This window comes from Bos taurus, chromosome 24 (assembly GCF_002263795.3).
Source record: "Bos taurus isolate L1 Dominette 01449 registration number 42190680 breed Hereford chromosome 24, ARS-UCD2.0, whole genome shotgun sequence".
Taxonomy (NCBI): Eukaryota; Metazoa; Chordata; class Mammalia; order Artiodactyla; family Bovidae; genus Bos; species Bos taurus.
The window spans coordinates 3981503-3993676 of record NC_037351.1 but is presented as its reverse complement, the minus strand read 5'-3'; the positions used below and the strand labels follow the sequence as shown (position 1 = coordinate 3993676).

Sequence of the window (12174 nt, the reverse complement as noted above, 5' to 3'; positions counted from 1 at the left end):
CGGGCTTGCTGAACTGGCTCATCTCTGCAGGAGTCCTTGGCTCAGTTCAGAGCTTGCAGGGGAATGAACAGAATCCAGCAAAGCTGGCTTTTTTGGTTTGGAATTTTTATTGTTTAATCCTCTCATGATGAGATTAAACTAGGCTAATTTTTTCTATATCATAAAGTTCATCAAAGCTGACACAGGTAGAGCGATAGCTGTAAGACATCAAGTGGGACCCGGAAAGCCTTGGTAAGTAGCATTCTGGGCATCCAGGTGGACCCTGGCACTAAAGTTGCTTAGGGGCAGAAAAGGGCTTGTCTGATGGGCGGTCGTGTGTACACGGGGGGGGGGGGGGGGCCACTCTTGGCCCCCGGCTGTGTGGGGTGGGAGGCAAGAATGCTTTCATTTTCTATTCTTCATGCCGCTCAACCCAAGAAGCTAAGGACAACCCAGCCTCCTCGTGAAATGCCTGCTGTTTTCCTGGCAGGAGATAGAGAAGCGTCATTGGTTGAGGCAGCCCAGGGGCATTCCAAGGCCACTGTCTGCTAAGCACACAGCTCGTCTAACTTTCTCCCCAGTTGTTGACTGGAGGCAGGCAAGAGCCGAGAGACCCCACAGGCCTGTGTCCATGGTGGGGTGAGGCTTTGAGGAAGTGCAGCTCGGTTGATGGGTGGAGGATGGTCACCGCAGAGGTGTGGCTGGTACTTCAAGAAGTCGGGAAGTCCTTACGTTTAAATGGACGCAGCCCAGGGGCACCGGGAACTCCAGGTCCCATCTCAGAACACCCAGCTGGAGTTCCCAGGAGCCTCCAGAGCGGCCCAGGGCCGGCCCCACAGGGAGGAAGCTATGACCTGGGCATCTGGCTCCGCTCCCGGACCCCCGCCTGCACCTTCTCCTCTCCAGGGACTCCTTCCTGCCAAGGCCAGGCCAGGGGTGCCCTCTCTCAGGCCCAGGGTTTTGTGAGTGACTGGTTCAGGTCAAGCATGACTATGACACGAGGCTCAGGAGGAGAGATCCACCCAGGGTCCTAAAGGCAGGATGAGTGCCCAGAGCCGGCCTCCGCGGGCCTGCTGGCAAATGGAGAGGGGAGGCAAACGGAAATGGAAAAGGCAGACGACAGGAAAACACGCCCGGTGAGGGGTACGGCGGCGGTGCAGGGGCTGCGCGCAGGACCCAGTCTGGGGAACAAGCCAGTCCTCGGCGCCCCTCCCCTGCAGGTGCTTTGGGCGTCACCACCGAGGCGTTTCGTCCTCTCCCGTGGCTTCCTTTGCCTTTTCAGATTTTCCTTTCACATTTCACTGGAGAGGAGCAACAAATAATTTTTTTGTAATGGAAATCGGATGAAAAATAAAATAACAGTTAAGCAGTTCATTTAGATGGCTCAGCTGTAAAAGCTGGCGTCCTGCGCGTCCTCGCCGTCCCGCCGCGGCGGGTCCCCGCAGCCCCGGCTCCAGGCTCTGCCCGCCCCGCGACGCGGGACCCCGAGCTGCCGGGAAACTCGCTCTCGTCGGGTGAGCTGGGAGCGGAGGAGGCGAGGCCCCGGCTCAGCGGCGCCGTCTGCCGGGCCAAGCGCGCCGTCCGCCCGCGGAGAAGCGCAGCTCGCCGCGACACCCATTGGACCCTCTCTGTGGCTTCCTCTGTACACATTTCTCATACTCAGTAATGCATTTCTATTGTGGTATGGGTGCTTACATTTATGATTATTATCTTGATGACAACTGTATTGCAATATGACTCATTTTCCTCGCAGTCTGCCCACTCACAGTGTGCAGTCAGTGGTCTTTAGTCAATTCAGGATTGATCAGTCACTCTCACTCGAGAAGGAAATGGCAACCCACTCCAGTGTTCTTGCCTGGAGAATCCCAGGGACAGGGGGAGCCTGGTGGGCTGCCGTCTATGGGGTTGCACAGAGTTGGATAGGACTGAAGTGATTTAGCAGTCACTGTCACAGTCAACTTTAAAGCATTCTCATCACTGGAGAAGATGCCCCAGCTCATGAGCAGGCATAGCCCCTTCCCCCCATCCCACCCCCACCCCCAGTCCTCCCAGCCCTAGGCCACCACCAGCCTACTCTTATCTCCTTATTTACCTATTCTGCACATCTCACCTAATTGGACAAAAAGTGTAGCCTTTTGTTTCTTCCAGTTCACGCATATTGTAGCATATGTCAAAACCTCATTTGTCTTCATGGCTGAGTAATATTCCATTGTGTGTCTCTACCACATGTTGTCTGTACAGTCATTCATTGCTGGTCATGTGGGTTTTTGTCTCCACCTCTGACCAATACAAGCAATGCTGCAGTGAACACGTACAGGTTTTCAGGTGGACATGTGTTTTCATCCATCTTGGGTGTATGCCTAGGAGTGAACTGCTGGGTCGTACGGTGGTGGCTCTGTTGAACCTCTGAAGCCCGACTGGTTCCCAACGCACTTGTGCCGTCTTACATCCCCACCAGCCATGCAGGAGGCTTCCGGTTTATCCACATCCTCACCAGCCCTTGTGGTCATCTGACTTGTTGGTTTTAACCACCCTGAGTGGTGTGAATTGTTGCTTCATTGTGGTTAGATCTGAGTTCCCTGGTGGCAATGATGTCGAGCATCTTTTCACGAGCTAGTGGGCCGTTTGTGTGTTCTCTTTGGAGAAGTATGTAGTGAAATATTTTGCCCATTTAAAAAATTAGGTTAATTTGTCTTTTATTATTGAGTTATAGTAGTTCCCTAAAAGTCGGACACGACTGAGTGACTTCACTTTCACTTTTCACTTTCATGCATTGGAGAAGGAAATGGCAACCCACTCCAGTGTTCTTGCCTGGAGAATCCCAGGGACAGGGGAGCCTGGTGGGCTGCCGTCTACGGGGTTGCACAGAGTCAGACATGGCTGAAGCGACTTAGCAGCAGCCGCAGCAGTAATTCTTTACCTTCTAGACTCAAGTCCTCACCTTTGCTCTGTGGGTGCCTGGAATCAGAGGCCAACAGGAGAAGCAGCCCGAATCTAAGATGTTTCTGAAAAATAAAATCTATTTCAAAATGGTACAGAACCAATCCAGAAGGAAGAGGAGGAAGATAATTAGCTTAGTTTTCAACCTGGAAGCTCTACTCAGTTCTGGACCTGTTTTTTTCCTGCTGTGCCGCTAGCCTGAAATCTTCTGTGGGGGTAGAAGGAAGACCAGAAGGGGCTCACAGGTGGGCCAGGGGGAGGTAATGGGGTCTCAGACAAAGGAAGGAAGAGACCCGGCTGCAAAACCATGGGTCACGGGCTCCCAGGCGGAGACCGCAGCCAGCAGTGTCTACATGTTTGCCAGTCCTGCCATGTTATTTATCAGATCAAATCTTGTAAAGCTTCTTAGACTATTCTGACCCCAGGAGTGGATGGCATGAAGCCCTACAACACTGCACAGGATTTTAGTCAGTCCTTACAAAATACTCTTTCTAGTAAAGTGAAAGGTTACCAAAGATTTCTTTGGTGATTACCCAAAGAAATTTTGCTGCTGTTTCATTTTTAAATTAATATCATTAACTCACACCTTTCTCTCTTATAAACACTGTCCTTGACACTGCCCTTGACACCTGGGATGTAGGAAACTGATTTAACTTTACAGGAAGTGACCCCACCTGTGTGTGCTGTCACTTCACACAACTGGAGTCAGACAACTGTCCGACTCTTTGCGACCCCACGGACTGCAGCCCGCCAGGCTCCTCTGTCCATAGGATTCTCCAGGCAAGAATTGTGGAGTGGGTTGCCATGCCCTCCTCCAGGGGATCTTCCCGATCCCGGGATCAAACCCCCTGGGTGTCTCTTACGTCTTCTGGCTCGGCAGGCAGGTTCTTTACCGCTAGCGCCACCTGCAGGAAGCCCCAGGACCCATAGCAAAGATTGTATTAAAGACAAGTTTGTTAACTTGGTTTCTGTCTTATTAAAATTCTCTAGCATTGCAAAGGAAGTGTTTGTCAAAAGATGTAGCAAAAAATACATCTCCTGTTCTACTCCCTTGTGTTATTTCAGTTCAAAAGACGGAGAGCAGCTGTGTCGGATAACATTAACTTTATTGACGCATTTGAGAGATGGAAAGTCCTACACCTGGTCCTTAATCTAAATGGCCCCCGCTGTCGCCCACTCGCAGGCGGAGTCTCTCCTTGCTTTCCGGCTGCTGCTGGTCGGAGGCATGTTCTCCGCGTCCACCCCGCCCCCTGGGCCGCTGGAGAAAGTCTTCCAGTACATTGACCTCCATCAAGATGAATTTGTGCAGGTAAGAGACCAGACATGCATCAAACACATAGACAGTGCACTTTGGGAAGCTGGGAGAATTTGCTGGGAGATGTGGATTTTTTTTTCTTTTTTCCTGACAACTTGCTGTTCAGTCACTAGGTCGTGTCCGATTCTTTGTGACCCCATGACCTGTATAGCCTGCCAGGCTTCCCTGTCCTCCACTATCTCTGGGAGCTTGCTCAAGTTCATGCCCTTTGAGTCACTGATGCTATCTAACCGTCTCATTCTTTTTCTGACAACTTAATTCCATTTAAAATGCATGTGGCTCCTCATTGAATTAAAATAGTCAATGTGGGTTAGAGTTAGGTAAGAGATCCCTCCTGGCATTCCTCCTAGAAGGGGGCATTCCCAGCACGTCTGGTCTAGGTATGTCCATTCAGGGATGACCAGCAAGCTCCGGTGAGGCCATGTTTACCCCGGACCATCATCAGATGCCCATCCTCCCCTCCCCTTCAGAGGGTCCCTCTCCAAGGTCCTCTCCACCCACAAACTTGCCAGAAATGTCCCCGTTACATCACCAGCTGCTACAGCAGCTGTAAGTCCAGAGTCCTGCCAAGCTCATGGCAAGGCTGTCTGTTTGGTAGCCCGCATGGACTATGTACTTTAGTGCCTCCTTTACGATTCTCTGCTTCATCCTGACACGTGGCCATCTGCACGTGGTGTGGGCATGTGTGTGACAGGGAGACATGGCCAGCAGGGACTAAGGGGGAGAGGGAGGCCTGGGGAGCAGAAAGTCATGGGGGTTGGGGGGCACTGTTCCCACCGTCCCACCTAGCACACCCCTGTCCTTCTGCTGCCTCTCCTACCCCCGCCCCTCACCCCAGCACACCCCACCCGCCTCCACCACCAGGAATACTCCGAGCTCCCAACACTGTGTCTGGCACATGATGCATGGTCAGTGTCTGCTCATTGGCCCAACCAGCCCATGTCAGGAATATTATTGTGCAAACAGACTGAACCCCTGTGTTCATACTAAAGCACTAGAATCTCCAGGCTGCTGGCCCTTAGCTGGGCCTTCATGGACTCTTTCCTCGTGGGGGTGTGTTCACTTGATGAAAATGCCTGTTGGGTTTTCACAACTTTACTGGGGTGTTGTCCAGTATAGGCTGGAATTCGTAGTGGGGAGAGAAGAGAGAGGTGAGCCAGTGACCCACAAGGGGCGTTCGTGGGAAGCCAAGTCCTCGAGCAGGTGGCCAGAGGCTCTCAGTTCAGATGCCTGCTGGGTGATGGGGACGGCCCTTCCGTGGGGGCTGAGGCCTGGGGGGCCCAGGTCCGGGCTTTAGAGGTAGGTTCCCCTATCCGTCCTTCCCCTGGGTTCCTGTTCTCACCTCCAGCTGGGTCTCCAGGTCAGAAGAGGGACCCCGGGGTCCTGTGAGGTACGCCCCAGGGGAGCAGACATAATGACCCCCCCCCACGCTAACCACCTGTCACCTTTGCTCCCAGACGCTGAAGGAGTGGGTGGCTGTCGAGAGCGACTCGGTGCAGCCGGTGCCCCGCCTGCGACGAGAGCTGCTCCGGATGGCGGGCCTGGCCGCAGACCGGCTCCGGGGCCTGGGAGCCCGTGTGGCCTCGGTGGATGCAGGCTTTCAGCAGGTGCTGGTGCCCCCTCCTCCCCGCCTCCCGCCTCTGCCAGGCTCCCCTTCCTGGGGGCAGGATGGGGCTTCCCTGGGCTCCTCGGTTCCCCCGCCCGCCCCGTCGTCTCCAGTCTCATTGAGGCTGTGGCACTGACTTCCTGTCCTGCCAGACCGAGGGGGAGATGGGGCAGGTGAAGGGGGCGCGTGAAAGCCCCTCACCTGTGCTGTTCACGTCCTTCACGTGCTTTGCGTTTCTCCCAAGGGCCCTCTCCCTTAAGCGCAAATGCCTCCTTAAAGGACCCGACCTCTCAGAATCAAGGTTCAGTGCTGCCCCTAGGGGGCAGGTCCCTGGAGGAGGGCATGGCGACCCGCTCCTGTGTCCTTGTCTGGAGAATCCCATGGACAGGGGAGCCTGGCGGGCTACAGTCCATGAAGTCACAAAAAGTGGGACACGACTGACACAGAGACACACACACTCACACATGTACTCACACATAGTCACATACACACACACACTCACACACATACACACACACAGTCACACAGTCACACACACACTGTCTCACACACACACTCACACACACTCTCACACACACACTCTCTCTCTCACACACACACACCCACGGGGGCATATGGACCTTTACTTGAACCTCCCAGTGTCCCCTGCTTCAGCGCTGACGTGTGCGCAAAGACTAGTCTCCAGGACTGTGTCCGCCTGCTTGGAGCTGGTGGAGTCCGAGTTCAGACTGAAGAATGTGCTCAGTCACTCAGTCATGTCCGACTCTTTGTGACCCCATGGACTGTAGCCCGCCAGGCTCCTCTGTCCATGGGATTCTCCAGGCATGAATACTGAAGTGGGTTGGCATTTCCTCCTCTGGGGGATCTTCCCAACCCGGGGATCACACCTGTATCTCCTGCATCTGCAAAATTGCAGGCTGATTCTTTTACAGCCAAGCCACTGGGAAAGCTCTCATATAGAAGAGCATGTTCAATTAAGTTTACTCTTTGCCAGTGTGTATCTGAGGAAGGACTTGACTTCTCATGGTTTCATTAGAAGTGTCTTGTGGTACCTCCTTAAGAGTCAGATAAGGATGATGTGGCTCTCCAAGGACCAGGGGGTAAAAACAGACTTCTGGAAGAACTAAATAGTTTTGTTCTTTAAACATTATCCCTTTTCCTTCTGCAGCTGTCTGATGGTCAGACCCTCCCAATACCTCCCATCCTCCTGGCTGAACTGGGCAGTGACCCCAAGAAGCCCACCGTGTGCTTCTACGGCCACTTGGATGTGCAGCCTGCCAGACAGGAGGACGGGTGGCTCACGGACCCATACACGCTGACGGAGGTGGACGGTCAGTGGCAGAGGATCGCTCCCAGAGCTTAAGGGTTTGAGATGCAGCTCTGCCTCAGGTGCCAGGTTTTACCTGTGGTTGTGAGGATGGACAGAATGCAGCACTCACGGTTCGCCAGTTGGTTCAATGAAGCTGATTTTCTTTCATTTGTGAAAGGAACTATGAGCTTTTGTGCCCCTAGGTGAATTAAGTCCCCAGGATGGGAGTTCTTGGGTTTCACATATTTTCTTTTTTAAAAGCATCAAATGTAATTATGCTTTATAAAGACAAGAAGAAGAAAGATTAATGGAGACACCTGTGCACCCTTTTTCTTTCCCCTGGTAATTGTAAAATCTCAGAGTAAAACGCTGTGTTACCTGATATTTTGCAACAAATCCTTGGGTCTTTTTCAGTGAATTTGGATAAAAATAGCTAACTACTATTAAGGCCAAAGGGCTCTGTATATTTTCAATTAGCTTACATTTGTTGACTAGCATACTATTTGTATATAAGAAATAATACTTTGTGAGTTCAGATCAAAACTGCTGCCTAGAAAAAGAGAGAACCCGATTCAAACAATTATCTGCAAATCTACTTTTGTTTTTGATTCACTCAACCTGGCAGAGGCATCTGTGCTTTTCTGAAAATTCTTCCCCCGCTTGTAAAGGAAAACTTTATGGCCGAGGAACAACAGACAACAAAGGACCAGTTTTAGCATGGATCAACGCGGTGAGCGCCTTCAAGGCCCTGGACGAGGTAGGTGCTGGCTGAACTTGGGAGTGAGGATGGTGACGACAGTGATGGTGATGGTGGTGATGATGGAGATGACAGTGATGTGATGATGACAGTGATGATGATGCTGATGGAGATAGTGATGGAGATGATGGTGATGGTGGTGACGACAGTAATGATGATGGAGATGGTGGTGATGGAGATGATGGTGATGTTGATGACGACAGTAATCATGGTGATGGTGGTGATGGTGATGGAGATGATGGTGATGTTGATGACAACAGTAATGATGATGGTGATGGAGATGATGGTGACGGTGGTGATGGTGATAGAGATGATGGTGATGGTGGTGATGACAGTAATGATGATGTTGATGGTGCTGATGGTGATGGTGCTGATGAGGATGGAGATGATGGTGATGGTGATGGTGGTGATAGTGATGGAGATTATGGTGATGTTGATGACGACAGTAATGATGGTGATGGTGATGGAGATGATGGTGATGGTGGTGATGCTGATGGAGATGATGGTGACAGTGGTGATGGTGATAGAGATGATGGTGGTGATGGAGATGATGGTGATGTTGATGGTGCTGATGGTGATGGTGATGGTGCTGATGAGGATGGAGATGATGGTGATGGTGATGGTGGTGATAGTGATGGAAATGATGGTGATGTTGATGACGACAGTAATGATGATGGTGATGGTGATGGAGATGATGGTGATGTTGATGATGACAGTAATGATGGTGATGGTGAAGGAGATGATGGTGATGGTGGTGATGGTGATGGAGATGATGGTGATGTTGATGACAACAGTAATGATGATGGTGATGGTGATGGAGATGATGGTGATGTTGATGATGACAGTAATGATGGTGATGGTGAAGGAGATGATGGTTGGGTGGTGATGAAGATGATGATATGGTGGTGATGGTGATGGAGATGATGGTATGGTGGTGATAGTGATGGAGATGATGGTGATGTTGATGACGACAGTAATGATGATAGTGATGGTGATGGAGATGATGATGATGGTGCTGATGGTGATGGTGACAGTGATGGAGATGATGATGATGGCAGTGATGGTGATGGAGATGATGGTGATGGTGCTGATGAGGATGGAGATGATGGTGATGGTGATGACAATGGCTATGGCGATGGTGGGCTGTCCTATCTGGGGGGTACTGGGGTGGGGGGATCCATCTCTGGGCACTGTGTCTACAAGAGAAACACAAGGCAAGTGCAGCCCAGTCATGCCTGAGGCTGAGATCCTTGATGCTGCTTCTCCCAAATCCTGTCCATTGAGCAGGCCCTGGCTTTGCTTCTGTTTTTTGCTGGAAGTGATTTCATCAGATGCCAGAGACTCTCTCTCATGAGAAGAAGCAGAAGAGAAGGTTTAAGTGCTCTCCACTTGACTGCTTTATCTCACTGAGGAAGACAAGCTTAATGAATCAGGACATTTTTCTGGCCGGGCCCTGTTGACCTGTTGTTCATGCACTCCTCTAAATAAGCCCTTGGTTTCTTTCTCTCTCTTCAATTCTCTCTCTACTTTCTTAGTCTCTTTATCTTTACTTCCTTGCTCACCAGTTTCCTCCTCTCTTTTTCTGTTCTTCTTCTTTAAGAAGAGGAAAACAATATAAGTTTCTATGCATGTGTGCTAAGTTACTTCAGTCGTGTCTGACTCTTGGGACTGTACCCCTCCAGGCTCCTCTGTCCATGGGATTCTCCAGGCAAGAATACTGAAGTGGGTTGCTATGCCCTCCTCCAGGGCATCTTCCTGACCCAGGGATTGAACCCAAGTCTTTTATGTCTCCTGCATTGGCAGGAGTGTTCTTTACCACTAGTGCCACCTGGGAAGCACTGCATACATAATATATAATCCTCCATTCACCCTGCCTGTATGAAGGTAAAAAGCTACTTTGGTTTTTAAATTTCAGTTCTGAAACTTACATAATCACAAACAAAACGTATGAAGTCCTCATGGCCCTTAGACAAATCAGTTCATCTCTCCAAGCTTCACTTTCCTCATCTGTGATCTAAGATTGATCATTTCTACCTCCAGGCTTGTTGAGTGTATTAAGTGAAGTTACATGTATAAAGTTTCTCTAGTACCTGCAGATACCAGGCCCTTTATGAGCACTGGCTTCTTGCTTCCTGGTTCCCTCCCATCCCCTTCCCGTCTTGTTCAGCGCACTTACATGTACATAACCTCTCTGGCTCATTTTACCAAGAGGCAGGGCGAATATTAATACCTGCCTCACATAGAGAAGCGGCTGTCACTCGAGAGGTTACATGGCTAGTCCCCGGTCCCGTGGGTGTCAAGGGACAGAGCAGAGAGCCCTGGCTGCTGGTCTCACATCCTTCTCTGACACTTAATAGCTACTGGCTTGTATTTTATTAATCACATTTTGCCAGAAAATTCCAAGGCTTTTCAACTGCTCTTTAGCAATTGTTTTCTAGTTAAATGTTAATAAAGAGCTTTCAAATATTAAAATTTCAGAACTTTAGCTTGACTTCCTGACACCTAGAAATATATTCAGGGAATGCACTGAGCGAATCTTTATCCCCAAATCCCCTTAACCAACTGAGTGACCCAAGGTCACTTACTTTCTCATGCATAATCCCCCACTCATCCTGCCTTTGTTCATCTGGGGCGAGTCAGTCTCACTCATTAGAACTAATTAGTATGTTTGTGCTGCCTCATCTGCATTGAATCACTTTTCTACCCCTACCACCCCCATTTCACCTCGTGTTCCAGGAAAAGTCATTGACCTCTCCTCTCCACGGGCCTCTCAAAGATATGAAGCTATACATTATAAAGATGCAAAAAGATCAAAACCAAATGGGGGAAAGGCACATTGTAAAAATTTTAAAGGCGCCCTAATATTAACTAGAGAAAACCTCAAGTTCCATTTTGCTGTGAGATCAAAGCCTTTGAATAAGTTAAACAGCAGATTGAGCTCATAGCTGAAAAATAACAGATACTTGAAATAAAAATTATCCCGAGGCTTAAACATTAGACAGCCTTTCAAAGGAAAGAGCTCTCATTTATCATGCTCAGAATTATGAGGACAGAAAAGAGACTTGGAATGGAGTAACCTTTCTGGAAAAAGTCCTCTTGGGGAGAGGAAGGGTAGGGCCCCTCTGCAGGGCTGAGCGGAACCCTGTGTTGTGGACATGGCCTTTTTAGAAACGCCCTACCCAGATCCGTGGTCACCAACACGAGTTTCTTGCCTCATTTGCCATTACCTTGGCTCGCTCACAACCTGAGTTAAAACTGCTTCATTGTAAACAGGCTTGTGGGAATGTGTATAACAGTTCAGTGTATTTATGTTACACCCAAACACATGCTGGGTTTTCAAAAGGTGAAGGGCAAGGGGTCCACTCTTTCCTGCAGCATGATTTGCCCCATCGTTAATGCAGGACCTCCCGGTGAACATCAAATTCCTCATCGAAGGGATGGAGGAGTCTGGGTCTCTAGCCCTGGAGGAACTTGTCCGGAAAGAAAAGTCTGGGTTCTTCTCGAGTGTGGACTGCATTGTGATATCGGACAACCTGTGGATTAGCCGGAGGAAGCCGGCGCTCATCTACGGGACGCGGGGGAACAGCTACTTCACCGTGGAGGTACCTGCCGACCGTGGCCGTGAGGGAGGTGGGGGTGTCCACACTGGGATCCTGGTGGGAGGACAGAGCAGACGCTGACCTGGGTGCTTGACCCGGTGTGGGGGGATCATGGGGTCTTGGGATTGGGGGAGTCCATGAAGCCCCCCAGTAGTGAATGCATGTGCTTTGTGCATGTTTCTGGAGTGAAGAGGCAGAGGGGTTTGTGGCCAGGGGGATGCAGGAGAGATGCTGAGGCCAGAAGGAGGGATAAGAGCAGAAGGAGGGATAAGGGGTCCCAGAGGAGCACTACGAACCCAAGTGCTTTGTTAGTATTGCTGCCTGAGGAGGCAGAGGGCTTAAGTAAGTGAAGGATTCATCTGGCAGTGCCATGAGATGGCAGGGCAGGGCAGGGCCAGCCGGGCAGGAAGGCTGAGAGGGAAGGAGCTGAAAACGATAAAAAACAACAACAACAACAACAACAAAAACCCAAACTCATTAGAAATTGGGAGCTGGCTGGACACTATGTGCACAGCAGAAGGCCAAGTCATGTGAAGGGGATGGAGTCACAGGTCCACAGCCCTCCTGGAAATGGCAGCTGTGGAAGGTGTCTGTAGAAGATATTCCCTTCCAGACCTCCTCCAGTTCAGCAGCTGGGAGCACTCTGAAGTTTTGAGTACCAGAGAGACA

General features: G+C 50.5%; 1 protein-coding gene across 4 annotated transcripts in view; it reads left to right on the top strand.

The window, feature by feature from the left end:
* The window catches only part of CNDP1 (carnosine dipeptidase 1), a 29247-nt gene continuing 17073 nt past the window's right edge, over positions 1–12174 (top strand). Inside the window, exons 1-6 of one of the 4 annotated variants that reach the window (XM_010818654.4) lie at positions 1–231; positions 3985–4228; positions 5692–5841; positions 7009–7171; positions 7818–7906; positions 11308–11508. In XM_010818654.4, the coding sequence (XP_010816956.2) occupies positions 4076–4228; positions 5692–5841; positions 7009–7171; positions 7818–7906; positions 11308–11508 (756 nt within the window). In that variant the 5' untranslated portion in view covers positions 1–231; positions 3985–4075. 4 annotated transcript variants of the gene reach the window in all.